Source organism: Callorhinchus milii, unplaced genomic scaffold (assembly GCF_018977255.1).
Source record: "Callorhinchus milii isolate IMCB2004 unplaced genomic scaffold, IMCB_Cmil_1.0 Scaffold10, whole genome shotgun sequence".
Taxonomy (NCBI): Eukaryota; Metazoa; Chordata; class Chondrichthyes; order Chimaeriformes; family Callorhinchidae; genus Callorhinchus; species Callorhinchus milii.
In genome coordinates this window covers 21,228,822-21,248,575 of record NW_024704751.1, presented here as the reverse complement: position 1 = coordinate 21,248,575, position 19,754 = coordinate 21,228,822, and the positions used below count along the sequence as shown (strand labels likewise).

General features: G+C 47.6%; 2 protein-coding genes across 2 annotated transcripts in view; both read right to left on the bottom strand.

Annotated features, from left to right (window-relative positions):
• Positions 1–3,981: 3,981 nt before the first annotated feature.
• LOC103187077 (platelet-activating factor receptor-like) lies at positions 3,982–6,124 on the bottom strand. The gene has a single exon (XM_007906422.2). It carries the CDS (start codon positions 6,122–6,124, stop codon positions 5,105–5,107), a length of 1,020 nt encoding a protein of 339 aa, XP_007904613.1. The 3' UTR covers positions 3,982–5,104.
• Positions 6,125–17,534: 11,410 nt separating this feature from the next.
• Positions 17,535–19,754, bottom strand: part of LOC103187086 — a 7,919-nt gene continuing 5,699 nt past the window's right edge. The window contains exons 4-5 of the mRNA XM_042338630.1: positions 18,721–18,791; positions 17,535–17,664 (exon numbers count right to left, since the gene is read on the bottom strand). Coding sequence (XP_042194564.1) covers positions 17,535–17,664; positions 18,721–18,791 — 201 coding nt within the window. The remainder of the gene's footprint in view (positions 17,665–18,720; positions 18,792–19,754) is intronic.

The window sequence follows — 19,754 nt, the reverse complement described above, 5'->3', positions numbered from 1 at the left end:
TTAACAGCTATAAACAGGAAGAGGTTCCCGGGGTTAAAACCAGCTCTTTATTTTTTAGGCGCAAAAAATAGTGCTAAACACGTCCGATCAGAGGCGGAAAACAGGAAATAACCTTGATTGGTTTCCCTCTTTACAGAGTGGATTTCAAGCTGCGTCACTTGCTGGTGCTAAGCTTGTTTTAAAAAAAACACTTTTTAAAGACCAGAGAAAAAGGGAATTCATTTGGTTTTAGGGTGAAATCCACAACATTTGGCAATAGATTCAACTATCAGTCACATTGACAAACTTAATCCCTGACTCTTTCCCAGCAGCTGCTCCCAACAACTTGTAATCATAGTGTCGTTCATTTGTGTTAGTATCTCAGCGCTTAACAGTGGTGAATCCTCACTGACCCCTCTTCTGCTCTCACCCTCCTCCACAACACCCTCTCCTCCATACTCGATACTCTTGCCCCCATCACCTCCCGTACTGTCTCCTACTCTCGCTCCTCCCCCTGGTTCACCACCCACTTCCGCTCACTGAAGAGCCAGGTGCGGGCCGGACCTGGACCTCCTCAAAATCTACCGCTCCACTCTAGCCTCGGCCAAGTCGTCCTTCTACTCCAGGATAATCCTGGAGGCGAAGAACAACCCCAGGCTACTGTTTTCTACCACAACCCGACTCCTCCGACCCCCCCGCCACCCCGCGCAGGTCATCTCCTCCAACCTTCACTGTGAGGAGATGCTGGATTTCCTTGAATCCAAAATCAAGGGAATTCGCTTCGCGATCACTTCCCCTCCAACATCCACCCAATCCCCACCCCCTCCCTCCCACACTCCGACTCCAACCCATCCTCCCCTACACACTTTCGTACCCGTTTCCCCACTCTGTCACCAAACTCATCCTATCCCTGAAACCCACCACCTGTTCCCTTGACCCCATCCCCATTCCACTCCTTATCTCCCAGCTCCACCTCCTTGCCCCACATATCACAGACATCGTCAACCTGTCCCTCTGCTCTGCACTACCTCACCTCTCACGCGGCTGAAACTCTGGTCCACGCCTTTATCACCTCAAGGCTGGACTATGGGAACTCTCTCCTCGCCGGCCTTCCCGGCCCTCCCTCCACACTGCAGGTCATTCAGAACTCTGCAGCTCATGTACTGTCCCGCACCAGACACCGCGACCACATCACTCCCACCCTCACCCTCACCCCCGCTCGCCTCCACTGGCTCCCCATCCCCCAGAGGATCGAATTCAAGATCCTCATCCTCACCTACAAGGCCATTCACGGCCTCGCTCCCTCCTACCTCTCCGACCTACTATCCCCCTACCTACCTGCCCGTACCCTCCGTTCCTCTTGCTCCGGTCTGCTCCACATCCCCCGCCCCAACCGCCCTACCATCGGTGGCCGGGCCTTCAGCCTCTCAGCCCCGAGGCTCTGGAACTCTATCCCCCAGTGCCTTCGCCGCTTCCTCCCTTTCCTCCTTCAAGGCCGATCTCAAGACCTTTCTCTTTGACCGAGCCTTCAGCTCCCCTCTCGACTCTCTACCCCCTCCTTGCTCCCTCCCTTCCCTCCCCTCACCCTGACCATTTCCCCCCAGTGCTCGGGTCCTGACCCAACTGTACAGCGCCTTGGGACGTCCTCCCGACGTGAAAGGCGCTCTATAAATGGAATCTTGTTGTTGTTGTTGTTGTTGTTGTGAAGTTTGACATCAAACCAGGAAGAAAGGGGAGGAGATTTACATTCCCACCACAGACATCAGAGAACCTCAGACTTGTCATGGACACCTTGTTTTTATTAATGCTCTGTCTCCTTCTAATGATATTTTCTGTAAATGGTCTGTGTACAGAGAGTTTTTGTCGCTTTGCTTTAAAGTGCAATTATGGTCCAGCGACTAGAATATAATTTTAAAGTGGTACAGCTGTAACGGCACAAAGTCTGTGACCTGGATGCGTGTTGCGACAGAAAAGACAGACCCACGTGGGTCCTGGAGTGGTAACCAAGTGGTACATTGGAAGGGGAGGAGATTGGGAAAAGGTATCGAGAGATACATTGAAAAGGGAAGGAGTTAGAACAACGTGAAAGGAGGGGATTTGTTAAACTCGCGGTCGCTCTTCATCTTTAGTGTCACCAATGAGGTGCGTGTCTGACCTGAGAGTCTCGCCTCCAGGTCAAGATTGTTTTTACTTTGTCTACTAACTTTGGGTAAAGCTTCTCGTGTCATAGTTATGGTGTCAGGGTTTTTCTACTTCTTAACATTGTGACCATTTATCCGGGCTGTGAAGTGAGGTGCAGGGTTTTACGGACCAATAAAATACCGTTGTGTTTTCTAAAAAGTGCTTCTCGAGTCTCTGTTAAATTCAAGGCGGGATGGAGGGACACAAACAGGTTACTGCGGAAGTCAGCTGTCTGGTAATGCGAAGGACACTGACTGAAGCATCCCATTCTTCAGTTATAAGGCACTGGGGCTACCTGATGTGTTAATTCTGAGAAACTAGAAGTAGAAATACTGAAGCAGGAGCCCTGGTGGTACAGCGGGTAGAGCTGTGGATCATAGACCAGGAGCTCGATGGAGCCAGGGCTGCCTGGGAGGCTAAATTAGCCCCGGCCTGCCCAGGGATAGGGAGGGAGAAACCAGCCGGGTTACTGCCCCTGGTCCCTGCTGGTTCTGTGCATGGATGCATTGGGCAGCTGGGTCAAGAGAAGTCAGACTCAGCTGTGATGGTCTCTACAGGAAAATGGCCTCCAACACTCACTGCCCAGGCTCACACGTGAACAATGGCCACTTGGGGTGGGGTTAACCAGGCTGGGGGCAGAGAGAGAGGCCAGGCCAGGGGCACATGGTAATGGGGAGAAAATGAGAAAAGTGCTTGGACACAATAAATATAATAAAAAAGACAAATATTAAGAAATAAAGAATAAACTGCTGTAAAAGTGCAATAAACTCAACATTTTAATGTCAAATAAAGCCAATATCCTACAAATACAAGATTTCAGTGTTGGACCAGGAAATACAGGGTCCATAACAAACATCAACTGAACCGAAACTCATCACACACCATCAGCAGGAGCTCAGAGTGTAATGCAATATGATATCTGGCAATAAGTTAGAAAAAGGAAATGACACCAGGGTCAAGCTGACCATAAAATCCTGGTACAGATATGTGAAGCTCACAATCACAGCTTTACAATAAACAAAATTGCCCTTCGCCTCCTGCAGAGTCATTTTTCAGTCTTCTTATTCAGCCTTCAAATGAAAATACAGTCTCTCTTTTAGGGGGTTTAACGCGTTGCCTACAGTCACTACATGCTATAGGAAATCCTGTGAAGCGCTTTAAGATGTTTGGTAATACGATAAGACGCACGATTAAATCCCGCTACTGCCTAGCTCTCTGGGACTCTGCCCTGTGAGAGGGTCGCTATATAAATGCAAGTTGTTGTTCTGCTCAGTCTTGGTCTGCAGCTGATCTCAGCCTGACGTTAAATACATCACTAAATTAAGTCAAATTGGAGTCGTCAACAACAACAGCAGCAATTTATACTTATATATTGTTGTAATCCAGGCCTTTTGTTGAATCACTACAGTTTTATAATTATAATAATCCAGGCAGTTGATATTGTGTTTTGTCACGCTAAGTTCCTTACATGGCCAGGATGTGACTGAGCAATTTTCTGGGGATTTGTACATTTAAGATAAAGAACAATAGAATAATCAGTAAATATAGAGCTTGGCTCACAGACCCCGTCTGTGTTTAATTTGATTGCTTTGTCAGTGTGACGTTCCCCAGTGTTATAATAATCCTTGCATTTGATATAATGCCTTTTCATGTCTTCAAGACATCTCAAAGCATTTCACAGGATATACAGTACTGCAAAGTGGATTGACTGTATATTTTTTGGGTGAACACAGCAGCCAATTTGCGCACAGCAATGTCCCACAAACAGCCATGGAGTGAGTGACTGATTTTATTGGGGGATTGTTGGACAAGACACTGGGAGAGAGAAACTCTTTAACGTCCACCTGAACAGGCAGACGGAGCTCGGTTTATAGTCTCATCCATAGTGGTCACATCTGTAGGGTTTGGTCACAGATCAAAAACTGGTCACATGATGGCAGGGTTTGGTGCCAGCCTACGGTGTTGGCCAGGCAGCCGGTGTGTGGCACGGATCCCATGTCTGAGGTGATGGTTAGCCAGCTCTGGCTCTCTCACCTCCGTGATGGTCTCTCACTTAGATCTGAGACATGGCAACATCTGACAGCCATTAGCAGCCTCCCGAGGACAGCAAAACTCATTTGGTAACTAGTAAAGTGCTCTCCAGTGTGAAGCAGCGTGTGCAGTAACCACACATTTCCACCATTCTGTGTGAACTGCCGACAGAAAGGGTATAACTATAGCCTCAATGTTTCATTTTCTGTTTCCCTCTGTACACAATAATCACAGGGACACAGGCATCATGGAAAACCTTTGACATATCTGACTTAAAATGACATAGGTCTCAGTGACTTTAAGAGGGTTATCATAACACAGTCTCGCATGACTTGGACAAAGTTACTACGGTAAACAAAATGCCTTTCAATTCCCGAACTGAAATAAAACATCGCCAACCAAGACGGCGATACCTTTAATCATAGAATCTTACAGTACAGGAAGAGGTCATTCAGCCCATTGTGCCTGTGCCAGCTCTCTGAAAGAGCTATGCAACTAGTCCTACTCCCCCGCTCGTACCACATAAATCTGCACGTTTAATATCATCGCGTAACATTTCCGGAAACATTAAAGGAGTCCAATGTGCAATGTTTCTTAACTGGATTCCTGAACAAATGCAAAAGGGAAATTATACCCTTTGTGTTCCCTCAGAACCACATCACCTTGCCCTCCAGATGTGAAAGACGCTAGACAAATGTCATTTGTTGTTGTTGTTCCAAACACTCACAAATGGATGCTCCAATAACCAGCAGGCCCTGACAGGGCCAGGAGAGGACAGTCCAAGGTGAGAATGTTTACATTGTTCCCGAGTCTTCATTTGAAACTGAAATGGAAACCTTCCCGGTGGCTGGCGCTGTGGGCTAGGGCTGACATGAAGCTGGGAGTCACACGCAGCTCCTGGTTAGCTTCACGTCTAAGAGCTGGTGAACGAGTTCGATGCCATGTGGGATTCCGAGGGTTCGGTGATGTGGGACTGGAATGTTATGCGTCCCAGCAGCTTTCCCATGGTTTTAATCAGTTCCCTACGGAATCGCTTGACGGAGAAGCAGTAGATGATGGGATCAATGCAGCTATTGAGGCTGAGCAAAGCCAGGTTCAGTTTGTGTACAATGTCCACCGGCTCCACAGGCCCACAGGCAGAGCTGGCTGTGGATCTGACTTTGTTTAATGTCCAGGGGATGAGGGAGACATGATAGGGCAGGACACAGATCAGAAACACCAGCAGCATGCCCAGCACCATGGAGCGTGCCCGTCTGCGGTGAGCTCCCTGCGGCTTTGTGGGGTTGTTCTGTTGGGGACTGAGAGATTGTATGATGGAGATGTAGCTGGTCAGCACGATGAGGAGTGACAGCAGGAAGAAGGCAAACGATACGTACACGTAGCTGCTGCGGTCCGCGTAGTCTTCGAAACACTTAGTGAAGCTGGGGTCCCGATGTGAGGTTTGCTGCTCGGTTATAGCGGGGATGGAGCAGGCCAGCCACACCAGCCAGATGGCCACAGATGTGTAGACTGCTCCTTGGTGCTCAGTCAGGAACAGCTTGCGCTTGCTCACTGTGCAGTAGCGGTTCAAGCTGATGAGGATCATGAAGGTGATGGCGCTGTACGTGGCCAGGTAATAGAGAGCTCCAACTACCCTGCACGCCCCTTCCGACAGCACCCAGTCCCCTCTTCTGAAGTAATAAATGATCCAGAAGGGCAGCAAGCAGTTGAAGAGGATGTCAGCCAGGGTCAGGTTGATGAGGTACACACGGATCGCCTTCTTTATCTTCCTGGCTTTCTGCAGGAAGATCAGCAACGCCACGCAGTTACCCAGGAGCCCCACAAACAGCACCACCAGATACACGAGGGGCAAGATAATGTTCTGCACAGGATGCCAGGGGTCACAGGTCATGTTTTGCTCCACGACCCATGTCTCGTTCTCACTGTCGTTCATCCCTGAGCTGGGAGAGGCTGTGGGTGGGGGAGGGGGGAAGAAAAGAAAGTATAATTCTCTTGTGTCTATGCGAGCAATAACATTCTGGGCAAAGTAAAGGGGGCTCGCACTTGCATTTTCAGTGAATCTGCAGTGAGTCGACAATTGCCTACAAAAGCACTTTGAGACGACGACAACAACAACAACACATTCATGTAGTGCTCTTCACACAGGGTAGCATCTCAGAGGTGTCCTCACGTTGTTATGTTAATGTTAACTGTATTGTAAATGTCACTGCACAGTTGCTTCACAAGATCAAAACCTTGTGATCACTAACACACCAAACCGGCTTTCAATAAAACTAACTCTTGCACTTTGATATAGCGCCTTATCATAGTGAAACTTCTCAAAGATCTTAACACGGTTTTCTGTAAAATGTAGCGACTGTGTGTATGTTGTGGGCAACAACAACAGCAACAACTTGAACTTATATAACACCCTCCACACAGGGTAGTGTCTCAGAGCGCTTAAAACAAAGCAATGAAATTTGTGCACTGAAATGTCTAAAAAACAGCCATGTGAGTGACCAATTTTATTTGGAGGAATTGTTGGCCAGGACACTTTACAGTATATTCTGTGAAGTACTTTGAGACTTCTTGAAGACGTGATAAGACGCTGTATCAAAAGCAAGGAGTATTTATTATTATAATTGGGAAAGTTGTGTTTTCAGTTCAGTGCAGATCTAGTGATTTCTGTTGTATTTTGTTTAACATGTGACAACTCACGGGAGGTCAGGCAGGGGTTGGAGATCTAGACTGAAAACCACCACAGAAGGAACAGTGTGTTCATGCGACGTCTCGACACTTCACAAACACCGTGGGACACCACACGTCTATAAACACTTCATTACACAACTCCAGTCAAGATTATGAAAAGTCCCCTCCACTTCCTGCCATGAGTGTTTTCATGTGAAGCTCTCCCAGCTTCTGGCTTAAACTCTCTCTGCAATACCTGTAGCAGAGGTCGGGCAGGTGGATGGGTGAATAGGAAAGGGCCAGTGATAACACGCATGCTCTCTAATATGATTTCCACAATGGCGTGGGAAAATTGGTTGTTCGGGCAGAGGATGTGTCAGTGTCAGAGTGGGGGTAAAGGATGCCTCTTATTCAAGACTGTTTCAGACAGTCTTACAGAGTGGGGCGCTGTGAGTGAAGGCATTGCAGTGGTGCAAACTCATATCCGCAAAGCGCCTCAGTGAGCTAACCCTCAGAGGGGCTGCTCTGTCCTGCCTTCTTCCTGCACCGTCAACTCTCAGCTCCCTACAACAACAACAACAACAAGATTCCATTTATTGAGCGCCTTTCACGTCAGGAGGACGTCCCAAGGCGCTGTACAGTTGGGTCAGGACCCGAGCAGAGGGGAAATAGTCAGGGTGAGGGGAGGGAAGGGAGGGAGCGAGGAAGGGGGAAATGGTCAGGGTGAGGGGAGGGAAGGGAGGGAGCGAGGAGGGGGTAGAGAGTCGAGAGCGGAGCTGAAGGCTGAAGGTCAAAGAGAAAGGTCTTGAGACCGGCCTTGAAGGAGGAAAGGGAGGAGGCGGCGAAGGCACTGGGGGATAGAGTTCCAGAGCCTCGGGGCTGAGAGGCTGAAGGCCACCGATGGTAGGGCGGTTGGGGCGGGGGATGTGGAGCAGACCGGAGGCAGAGGAACGGAGGGTACGGGCAGGTAGGGAGGGGGATAGTAGGTCGGAGAGGTAGGAGGGAGCGAGGCCGTGAATGGCCTTCTAGGTGAGGGTGAGGATCTTGAACTAGACAATTAACAGCTGCAGCTTACCCAGGACCTTCTACACTTCACAACCTATCCTTCTCACCAGCTCGTCCACTGTAACACCCGATCATATTATTTGTGGTTAGTGCTGTAGCTCAGTGGTTAGAGCACTCGCCTCGCAAGAGAGAGGACCTGGGTTTCATTCCCAGCAGGGAGAAACGTTGGGAAAGTTTTGTCACTACACACGCCTCTGTTTATCTAGCAGTAAGTAGGAACCTGGTTATTAGTCAATTGGGGGAATCGCTTTTCAGGGGTAATAATTCCTTCCAAAAAAAATAAAAAATAAATTGGTTACTCAATCCACGACTGTTTGAGGGGCGCTGCTGTGCGCGATTGGCTGCTGCGTTTCACCCATAAAAATATATGGTCAATTCACTTTACAGTATATTCTGCTTTGAGAAGTCTCAAAGACTTAATAAGACGCTAAATAAATGCAAGGATTATTATTATTTGTGCTGCAGAAATTAAGTTAGAATAGTAAGAATAGAACACTGAAAATAACAGGAGTCCAAAACGGAGGAGCCCATTCGGCCTGTCGAGTCTGCTCTGCCAGTTTATTAAACCCTTGTACTTCTTAATGCCCTTACTTCCCCCAAATTTGTCAATTTGCTTTTTAAAACATCCCAATTTACTAAGCGGAGAGTGATAGAAACCTCACCATTGGAAGGAGGCCATTTGGCCCATCATGTCTGTGGTGCTTCTCTGAGCCAGCTCTAACTATGTCCCATTCTCTTCCCCTTACCCCACCTAATGACCATCACCCGTCTTTCCTCAGCTACCCCCGCTCCACGGGCTGAGATCCTGAGCTGGGGGTAGCTGAGGAAAAATGAGTGTTGAAGGCAAGTTAGGACTCTTCAGGCTTGAGAGAAGACGACTCAGAAGGGACCAAAGGTGTAAGCTCCGAGATGCCATCCAGCGTGTAGGACGCTATATAAATGCAAGTTGTGGTTGTGGTGTACAACGTTTAAAATTGGATTGAAAAAGTAAACCCAGATCCATACTTTAGGATGTGCTGAGACAGTAAACAAGAAGGCACAGGTTTGGAGTTGGGAGGAGAGTAGGGTTCTGGAGAGGTGTGATCAGATAGGGCAAAGGGTCTTCTTCATCTGAACTGATCTTATGAGCTTGTCATTGTCATCTATCAAAGGCACTGTATAAATGTAACATTGTTGTTGGGTCTCCACTCCTAGCCAGGCCTATAGTACTTTGCAAATAATAATAATGATAATAATAATCCTTGTATTTGATACAATGCCTTATCACATCGTTGAGGCGTCTCAAAGCGCTTCACAGTATTTATTGTAAAGTGGATTGACTGTGTATTTTGTGGGTGAAACGCGGCGGCCAATATGCACAGCAGTGTCCCACAAACAGTTGTGGATTGAGTGGCCAATTGTTTTCTTCTTGGAGGAATTATTAACCCTGGATCCACCAATTGACTAACAGCTGAGTTCCTGCTGGGTAAACGTGTGGAGGAAGGAAACTTGCTTAAGGTTGTGTCCTACCCAGGAATAGAGCACAGATCCTCTCAATTACGAGGTGAGTGCGCTAACCACTACCCTATGGGACTCCACAAAGGTGTAGCAAGGTACAGCGTTGCAGAACAGAGTTATTACACAGCCAACCACGTGCTGTGCCAGATCACAGGTATAAGAGTTGATGGAATGTAGCTTCTGTCAGAGTTGTAGTTTGGTTCCACAATAATTTTTTTAAAAGACCGTAATTATTTAGTGAGTACAAAATAAAATGATGGGGGGTGGGGGCACAGAGCAGGGGGGGTGGGGGATGGGTAGTAAAACACAGATTACATTTCAGTGAGTGTCTCTGTTGTGTGTCAGGACTTGGCTCTGCTTGTTAACCGCTGAAGCCTATCTCACTTTCTACCTGAGGTGCGGTGACGCTGACTGATAGCAGTGGCTTTTGTTTTTCATGGGCAAAGATAAGATCGCACAGCAAGTCCCCCCTCACCTCACTCTGGGGCCCCATGTTTACTCTTCTACTGCCTTACACTTAAAAGTGAAACAGAATCAAGGCTATCTCTCCAGTATGGCCTAAATTCGGAAGCCCGGGTTTTCCACAGTAACTTAAACAAGATTATAAGTTAGAGGTGTCCACCATCATTCCACACCACCTTCAGTTTTAAGAGTTAAACAGTATCGCGGGCTGAGGCTAGCTGGAATTTCAGGTCTCAGACTGTCATGGTATTTGGTGAAAAGGGCAAGGAAAGGAGATTAATCGGAAGATCACCCGGTCTGGATGGGATGCATCCCAGGTTACTGAGGGAAATAAGGGTGGAAATAGTGGAAGCTTTGCCTGCAATCTTTCAATCCTCCTTGGACACTGGAGTGGTGCCTGAGGGCTGGAGGGTTGCAAATGTTACTCACTGTACAAAAAGGGGCAGAAGGATAAACCGGGACTACAGGCCAGTCAGCCTAACGTCAGCAGTGGGAAACTTCTAGAGACTATAATGCGGAACAAAATTAATTTTCACTTAGAAAAATATGGGTTAATAAGGACAGCCAACATGGACTTGTTAAAGGCAAATCATGTCGAACAAACCTGATAGAGTTTATGATGAAGTAACGGAGACGGTGGATGAAGGTAGTGCATTTGTTGTAGTTTATATGGATTTTCAAAAGGCGTTTGATAAAGTGCTACATAAGAGACTTGTAAGCAAAATCGAAGCCCCGGTATTAAAGGGACAGTGGCAACGGATACAGAACTGTCTGGGAGACAGAAAGCAGAGAGTGGTGGTGAACGGTTGTTTTTCTGACTGGAGGGAAGTGTACAGTGGTGTCTCCCAGAGATCAGTATTGGTACCACTGCTGTTTGTGATCTATATAAATGACCTGAACTTGGGTATAGGGAGTACAATTCCCAAGTTTGCAGATGATACTAAGCTGTAAAAGTAGTGAACAGTGAGGAGGATAGTAACAGACTGCAAATGGACATAGACAGACTGGTAACGTGGGCAGACACGTGGCAGATGAAGTTTAATGTGGAGAACTATGAAGTGATGCATTTTTGGAGGAAGAATGAGGAGAGGCAATATACGCTGATGGGACAATCTTAAAGGGGGTGAAGGGACAGAGAGACCTGGGGTCATATAAGGAAATCTTTGCAGGTGGCAGGACAGGGAGATACAGCTGTTAAAAAAGCATCCGGGATACTGGGCTTTATAAATAGGGGCACAGAGTACACAATAATAATAATAATAATAATCCTTGCATTTGATATAGCGCTTTTCACGTCGGGAGGACGTCCCAAAGCGCTTCACAGAACACACTGTAAAGTGAATTGACTGTATATTTGTGGGCGAACGCGGCAGCCAATTGCGCACAGCAATGTCCCACAAACAGTCGTAGATTGAAAATGACCAATTTATTATTGTTTTTGGTTTTGGAGGGATTATTATTAGGCTCTGTGTGGAGTAAGGAAACTTGCCCGAGGTTTCGCCCTCTGCCTGGAATTGAACTCAGGTCTCAGGTCTCGCTTGCAAAGCGAGTGCTCTAACCACTGAGCTACAGGACTCCGTCAGGAAGTTATGATGAACCTTTATATAAAACACTGGTTAGGCCTCAGCTCGAGACTGGGTTCAGTTCTGGGCCCCACACTTTAGGAAGGATGTCAAGGCATTGGAGAGGATGCAAAGGAGATTGACCAGGTACCAGGAATGAGGGGCTTCAGTTATCAGGAGAGGTAGAAAAGTGAGGATTATTCTCCTTGGAGCAGAGAAGGTTAAGAGGAGACTTAATTCAAGTTTTCAAAATGATGAGGCATTTGATAGGGTGAACAGGAGAAACTATTCATACTGGCGGGTGGGTCGATAACCCGAGGACACCGATTTAAAATAGTTGTTAAAAGAAAAGAAGAGTGGAGGTGAGGAGAAATGTTTTCACACAGCGAGTTGTTGGGATCATTGCCTGAAAGGCCGGTGGAAGCCGATTCAATGACAACTTTTAAGAGAGAAGTAGATAATTATTTGGGGAGGACAAGTTTGCAGAACTATGGGGAGAGAGGGGGGGAGTGGGGTTGATTTGGAAACTCTTTTAAAAGAGCCAACACAGACACGATGGGCCGAATGGCCTCCTTCTGTGCTGTATAATGCAATGATTCTATGATCAACTATAACGAGAATACTTGCATTTAATAGAGCATCTGACGTATTGTCGAGATGTCACAAAATGATTCACAAGATTGATGGTAAAGTGACTGTATATTTTGTAGGCCAGTGTAGCAGCCAATTTGCACACACAAAGAGTGGTGAAGTGAGCGAGCAATTGTATTTGGGGGAATAATATGCAAATGGTAAAACAAGTAAATTAGCCATCTGATTTGACACTGGCCATGATGTCTCACTGCCTCTGCACTGAGCAGGATAGCGTCTCAGATCGCTGTTCACCACCACCCTGCAGCCAGTCAGGAATGAAAGTGACTGCTCTGCTCGCCCACGCGTGAGATACAGGCAAGGCTGAAAGGGGGGTGGGGTGGCACCAACGCACACAAGGCAACAATCTGTCTCAAGAACAGCTGTACCCCTTGGCACTGCTTCCCCAGCACTTTATACACAGGAACTCTATATACAGCTTTGCCGAGGAACTCAAACTGTAATCCCAGGCTGGGCTGTGCTGTCATCAGCAGTGGCCTGAAATACTGCGGATCCACTTGGCTCAGGGACCGGACAAGAGACCTCACAGAGGGTGGACTTGATTCTGAGATTTTGTTGCCAAACATGTTGGGCTTGGAGCCAGTGAGCCTTGAGGGGACGCCATTTACCTCCTCACCCCCTTCCCCACCCCCCCACCGAGGACAGACACAAGCACACCGAACAGTTTGCAAATTGTTGAATTGAGCTCAACTTTGAGGCCTATTTCTGTAGTTTTTCTTAAACAAACGTACAGAAAAAGCCACTTCAAAATCTGCCAAATTCTGGATGCTCTGAACAGCCAAGAAGACGGAGCAAATCTAAAGTCAGGTGGAATTTCTTGCCGAGAGTGCGCTATAGTTTTAAAGCTGACACCAGTGTCTGAAGGCTTATGACATTGTAAGCTCTGCCAAGGAGATTCAGTGAGGTGTGACTGCTGGAACGCAAAATCACTGGCCGATGCCAAACACTCCAGCTACACAAATTCATTAATTTTCTTGCGGATAAAACAGGAACTAAAATGTCAACACCTGTGTGGTCTGTGCCAATGACAGGCACAATATGTGCTGTGGTATCAAGGAGACCACAGTGTGCGTACATGTGTGTGTGAGAACACAATGTCACGCATGTTGACATCAGATGCTGTATTTTTGGCCCAGAAATATCCTGTTTACATTGACTGGATACCATACCACCCACTGCCCAGAGAATGACACAGACCCACTTTTCTTCTCTGGTTATTTGCTCCTTTGCTGATCTCAGCTGGGATGACAGTGGGAGCTGTACAATAATCATGATAATAATGCGTGCATTTGTTACAGCGTCCTTATCATATCTCTCATATCTTATATTATTATTAAGATATTATTATTATTATCTCTCACAGGGCTTCCCAGAGTATGGGATATTGTTATCATGAGTCTCAACCAGCCGTGGAATGAAAGACTGCCCTCTGCTCCTCACTGTAAATCTCTGGGAGGAACAGCATCGAGAGGGGCTGGGCATTGCACCCCATAGTCAACGAGGCAGCCAACACTCACTGTCCGGTGTCTAACACCAGCCATCATCCCAGCGGGAGTCAACACGTTCACAACCACACACCTCAAAACTGTGAAACTACAGCACCAAACATATTCCCATTGAAAACCTCAAACACACACATACACAGCTAAAAGCATGACATAACCTAACCCTGAAACTAACCCTAACCATAAAGGGACATCATTGGCATATTGGAGAGTCTTACACACGGTTTGGATTGTTGTCAGGGGGAACCTGTCCTGAAATCATGGAACGGTGTCATGGGATCTTTAACATTCATCTGGACAGGCAGACAGCACCTCGGTTTAATGCTTCATCTGAAAGGATGGTACTGAGAGGGAGCGCTCCCCCCAGCACTGCGCTGACACATCAGCCAAGATTATGTGAGCTCAGAGTCCTGACATCATAGAGATGAAACCTTCTGCCCAGAGCTGAGAGTGCCTGACTGAGCCACAGCTTCCCACCTCCGCGAAACTAAACAATTCCACTCTAAACATAGCATCTCACAGTCTGACTGGAAGGTCATTGACATGAAACGTTAACTCACTTTCCTCTCTCTCTAGACACTGCTGAATGTTCCCAGCGACATCTGTTTTTATTTCAGATTTCCAGCTTGTGCAGTATTTTGCCTTTTGTTAATCTCACAATCTCATTAGTGACAAAAAATTAACAATATTTAGAGAATATGATGACTGAGGACAATGGCCCTATAAGAGCTCCGCTTGCCCACGTGGGCCAATCAAGTGAGTGGAGGGAAATTTGAATCTGTAAAGTGACAAAAATTCACTAAATATCTGGAGAGGAAAGTGCAGCCAAAAGGCAGCTGGTTTATCACTGAATCATTAGAAAACCATAAACAGTTTGTTATTTGCTTAAAACTATTCACATTCTGATAAATATGTCAGTTTTATATTCAACGATGGAGATTTGCAGGAGATTCACAGAGAATTCACACAGCAACCTGCGGAGCTGGAGAAGCGGGGTTTCTGCTCAGTGATTCTCTGCACAAAGTCTCTGTGACTAGGGGACATCTGACTCGCCAGCACTGATGGCAGTGTCGGGGCAGACACCGGGGCTCAATGCTTTACACAGAGGGTAATTAACGACTGCGATAGGTTGCCATGGAAAGTCTGCCAGCCGAGGACGGCACACAGCAGAGGCCTCTCAATCCACACTCCCCAGAGCAGCGACACAAGATAGATTCTAAATTCAAATTCCTTTGATAGAAATTGTGCTCAGATTGGACGCCACAGCTACAGACAGCACTCTCCAAATGATTTTGCCTCAGAACCCTTCTATTATAATAATAATAATCCTTACGTTTGATAGAGCGCCTTATCACGTCTTCGAGACATCTCAAACTTCTCAGATTGAAACCCCGCTCGAGAGCTGAACAGTAGAGATGATAAAGATTTAAAGCACTCACCTGTAGGCAGGTGTCCAGGGGCTGAGTCAGTGAGAGAGCGGCAGCTGACAGGGGGAGAATCTAGAGAGAATGATGGTGACAGAGTGGACACATTGCTGATGTGACTACACACTGTCTGTCAGGCCAGCTGCTGTGCAGTTTATTTAACGTGAGCATTAGGCTCCACCTGTCTGAGCCACACGCTCCTTCATTGGCCCAGATTTGTTTTCATCGTCTGTGGGTTTGACTCAAGCTGCCTCTTCCCGCACACAGCTCAGCATTGATAACCCTGAGAAACACTTTGCTCGTCATTTCATTCACTCAGTGGGATTTTTTTTTAAATAATTTGTTACAAGCCGCCTGACATTTTTGGGACTTTCTGCCTTTGCATGCTATCTGTATCTGGATTCATATCTGCTTTTATTTTGGTTAGCCAAGTTTCTGACACACGCAGAAACCCATCACTGTGCTTAAGAGCATCTGCTTTACACACTGAAGACAGTCTCCACTCTGACCGGGTTTTTCCCTATGATTTGGGTCTCGTTCTGCTCTGTGTCTGATCCTCGTTAGCTCTGTTTAACCCAGAGAGAAGCCTCCCTCCTTCCCCCACCTCCTGGCCAGGGTCTCAGTCATAGAAACACTCTCCTGTGTCTCAGTGAGGAAAGGGTTGAGTGTGTGGGCAGCCGGAGAGCTTGTGCAACTGACGAACCTCACACTGGGCTTCACCTATTTATAAATAGATGTGAGCCTCCACCCGCACAGACAGCTCCACTTTATCCTCAGATGTTAATTTAGCCCCTACCTACACACTGCTCACAGTCTCACTGAGGTTCTGAAGAACAATTTGTTTCAACAACAAAAACAAAATTTCATGTGTACAGCGCATTTCACGTCGGGAGGACGTCCCAAGGTGCTGGAGAGACAGTGTTTTGGACCCGAGCTGGGGGTCGGGGTAGGGGAGGGTGGAGGACAGGGGCGGAAGCAGGGAGATCGAAAGCATGGTTGAAGAAGAGGGTCTTGAGATGGTTCTTGAAGGTGCCGAGGGTTGGCGGCAAGGCGGATGGACTGCAGGATGGCGTTCCAGAGGGTGGGGGCAGAGCGTCAGAAGACCCACCCGCAAATGGTGGGGCGAGCAAGGCGGGGGACGTAGCAGGCCGGAGCCCGCTGAGCGTACGGAGATAGCAGGATGGTAGGGGGTTAGGAGGTTGCAGAGTTAGGGGGGAGCAAGACCATGGAGAGCTTTGAAGGTGAGGACCAGGTTCTTGAACTGTATCCTCTGTGCGATGGGAAGCCAGTGGAGTTGGGTGAGGATGGGGGTGATAGGGTCACGGAGTTTTGTGCGGGAGAGGACATGGGCTGCTGATTTCTGGATGATCTGCAGCCTGTGGAGGGAGGAGTTGTGGAGGCCGACAAGCAATGAGATTGCATAGTCAAGCCTTGATGTAATGAGGGTTTTGGCTGTTGGACAGCCAGCAGCGTCTGCCACGATGTTCCTGACGGAGGATTCGCAGGCTGGTAGCGGAGGGAGGCTGTGGGACAGTCGAGCAGAGATAGGAGTCGAGGAAGGTGGTGGGAGAGGAGGACCGAGCGGGAGTAATGGAGGGTAGAGGACAGGGCTGGGGGCATTTTGGGGAAGCAGCTCGGGTCAGTGGTGGCAGCCAAAATGCGCACGCTAAGACTAAGAGCGAATGACGGCAGGGTGGGGGGTCAGCGAGGCAGGGCTAGCCCACTGGCCTGAATCATCGTGGGGTTTCAAACTGAAACTCAGCTTAAAAACCAACAACATACACACACATAGACACACGCACACACAAACACACACAGACACATTGACACACACATGCACTCACATAGACACATGTTTTCACACACATACACACACACACAAGCACAAACTTTTTTTAACCGAACTGAGATTTCCAGGCATCCCACCTACACATGGAAATCCCAGAGATAGATTGTTGGAATGGAATATGTTCTCTCCCTGCACGGACAGATCCTGTTTACCTGGTCCTGGAAAGTATTAGGCGCAGATTGGCAAGAGCCCGAGATTGGGGACCCGAGAGTGTGCGTTGGGGTAACTGCTGGAGTCTAACCAACTAAAACCACAGTTTGTCATTGATATTGTTTCCGGCAAACCTTCCCGCTGCTTGTCCAGTTAAGACCACCCTCCCCGTTAGGGCTTTGGCTTGCAGGGTTAACAGGAGCTGAATGGGATGAATCCTTGCCACACAATCATACATACACCCAATCTGTAACTATTTGTGGGACGCTGCTGTGTGCAATTGGCTGTCGCTTTTCACCCACAAAATATACAGTCAATTCACTTTACAGTGTGTCCTGTGAAATGCTTTAAGATGACTCGAAGATGTGATATGGCGCTATATCATATGCGAGGATTATTTTTATTATTTCACACACTTCCACACACACACACTCTCATTCATACACCCACACAGTAATGGAGACTATAGTTGGTTCCTGAGCAGGAGAGAAAACCCCCCGGATTCTTGTTGCTAATCAGGAAGCTTTGGGCACTTGATGGCACTGATGGGGGTCAGGTCAGCCCCCGACTTCCAGCCCCCAGGATTCTTCTTCTCATCTTTCTCAACGATGTAGTTTGCCATGTTGCCCACATGTAGATCACTGACCCAAATCAATCACCGAGCAGAGAGCAGAGGAGAAATCCAGGGCAGGGAGTCTGATTCTGACTCACAGTCATTCCCCTGTGTGGTCTGTACCCGCAGGTCATTGGTGAAGAGGCTTCTGGCTGTGCATTTGGAAACCCTTCTGACTCCACACCACAACACATCACTCACTCACAACAAGTATCCAACACCCACCCCAGCCCCTCACCACACCCTGTATCCCACCCACACCGACCGGTACCTTCATACCCGAGGAGAGGACAGACCTGCTTCACATTCCTTGCAATTCCATAGTACATACGCTTTCACAGTCACTGTGGGCAGGGATTCTTCCCAATCAAGCTGTTCCTAGCTAGATGAGGAGTGGGGTGTTTACCGTTAGTCTCTGGTTAAACTTCAGCAGTTACAACCATCTCACACAGTGGGGTCCCCAAGCCTGGGCTCTTGCCAACCTGCGCCTAATACTCTCTGGAATTTTGGTAAGCAGAATGCTCCCTTCCAGGGAAAGACATGGGGATTTCCATGCATAGATACATACATACATGGAACTCTCAATCTGGTTCAGAGACTCTTAAACAGACACCCGGCTGATCATGGTGATGGATTTCTATAATAATAATTCTTGCATTTGATATAGCACCTGATCACGTCTTCGAGACATCTCAAAGCGCTTCACAGAATATACTGTAAATTGAATTGACTGTATATTTTGTGGGCGAAACGCAACAACAATTGCGCACAGCAGCGTCCCACAAACAGTCGTGGATTGAGCGACCACATTATTATTATTTATTTTTTTGGAGGGATTGTTACCCCGGAAAAGCGATCCACCAATCGACTACTAACCATGTTCCTAGTTACTGCTAGGTAAACAGAGCGGTGTGAATAAGGAAACTTGCCTAGCGTTTCCACAATTAACTAACGTGTGTCAGACACTGGCTGATCCTGATGTGAAAGGCACTGTACAAAAGTAATTTGTTGTTGTTGTTGATCATAGTGATCGGTTTCTGCTTGTATCAGACACCCGGCTGATGAACATTTTTTTTAAAATGACCTCTTGGTGTTCAACTCTTTCAGGTACATCTTCTGTTGGAAATCTTTGACTACACACAAGTCAGCAGGTCTCTAGAGAAGCCATTTGAAGTTACAAATCAGGGCACACGACACTCATTCTGTCACTGAGGTCTCTTATTAAAGGAAAGTGTAACGTCATGATGAGGGAGGGAGGTGGGGTCGAGCTTTACACCAGCAACTATCTATAACTCTCATCAGAACCTCAGCTAGATAGCAGAGAGCTCAGATAACACAGCACAGAGCGCTCTTGCTGAAGGAATGAGCAGAAAGTTTATTGTGAGCAATGAAAGCGAAGCTGGGTTGTGTACTGTGATGTTCCTTCGCCTTTGCAGATGGTATCTCAGGCTTGGTCCATTTAGCTACCGCCCCTCACAGCAACAAGCTCGATATGTCCAGGTTTGTGATCCAATCTGTTCCTGCAGCAGGAATCCCTATCACTGAGGCCGGCTCATCAGTGTGATGCACAGGTCAGGCTGACACTCCAGTGCAGTGCTGGGGATGTGCTGCATTGTCAGGTGCCGTCCCTCAGGTGAGATGTTAACCCAAGGTCCTGTCTGCCTGCTCAGGTGGATGTTAAAGATCCCCGGCGCTATTCAAAGCGAGAAGGGAGTTTCTCTCTCCCGGTGTCCTGGCCAACAATCCCCCAGATAATATTGACCATTCACTTCATGGCTGATTGACAGCCAGACAGGACTTTTTAGTTTAATATCTGAGCCCTGCACAGCACTTCTGACAATCACACCCCTCCCCTCGCACTGCACTGCCCTAGATTGTAAACTGAAGGATGTGAGGTTGGAGCCCTTAACTGCCTGATTTAGAGGTGAGCTGGTTAGCAACTCAGCCAGGACAGCAGGTCACCTCTCGCTGATCCTCCCAAACCACATCCTCGTCATGGAGAGAGTCACAGAGTCAAACAGAGCCATCAAAGCCTGACGACCACTGCTCACCCAGAGCAGAGCCTTCACACGCCCTGTGCTGCCCTCTTCTGAAGAAACACAAAATAAGTAAAGTTTG

Bases quoted from the DNA above. Each gene is read 5' to 3' on its own strand.
- LOC103187077 (XM_007906422.2), bottom strand. From the start codon at position 6,124: ATGAACGACAGTGAGAACGAGACATGGGTCGTGGAGCAAAACATGACC.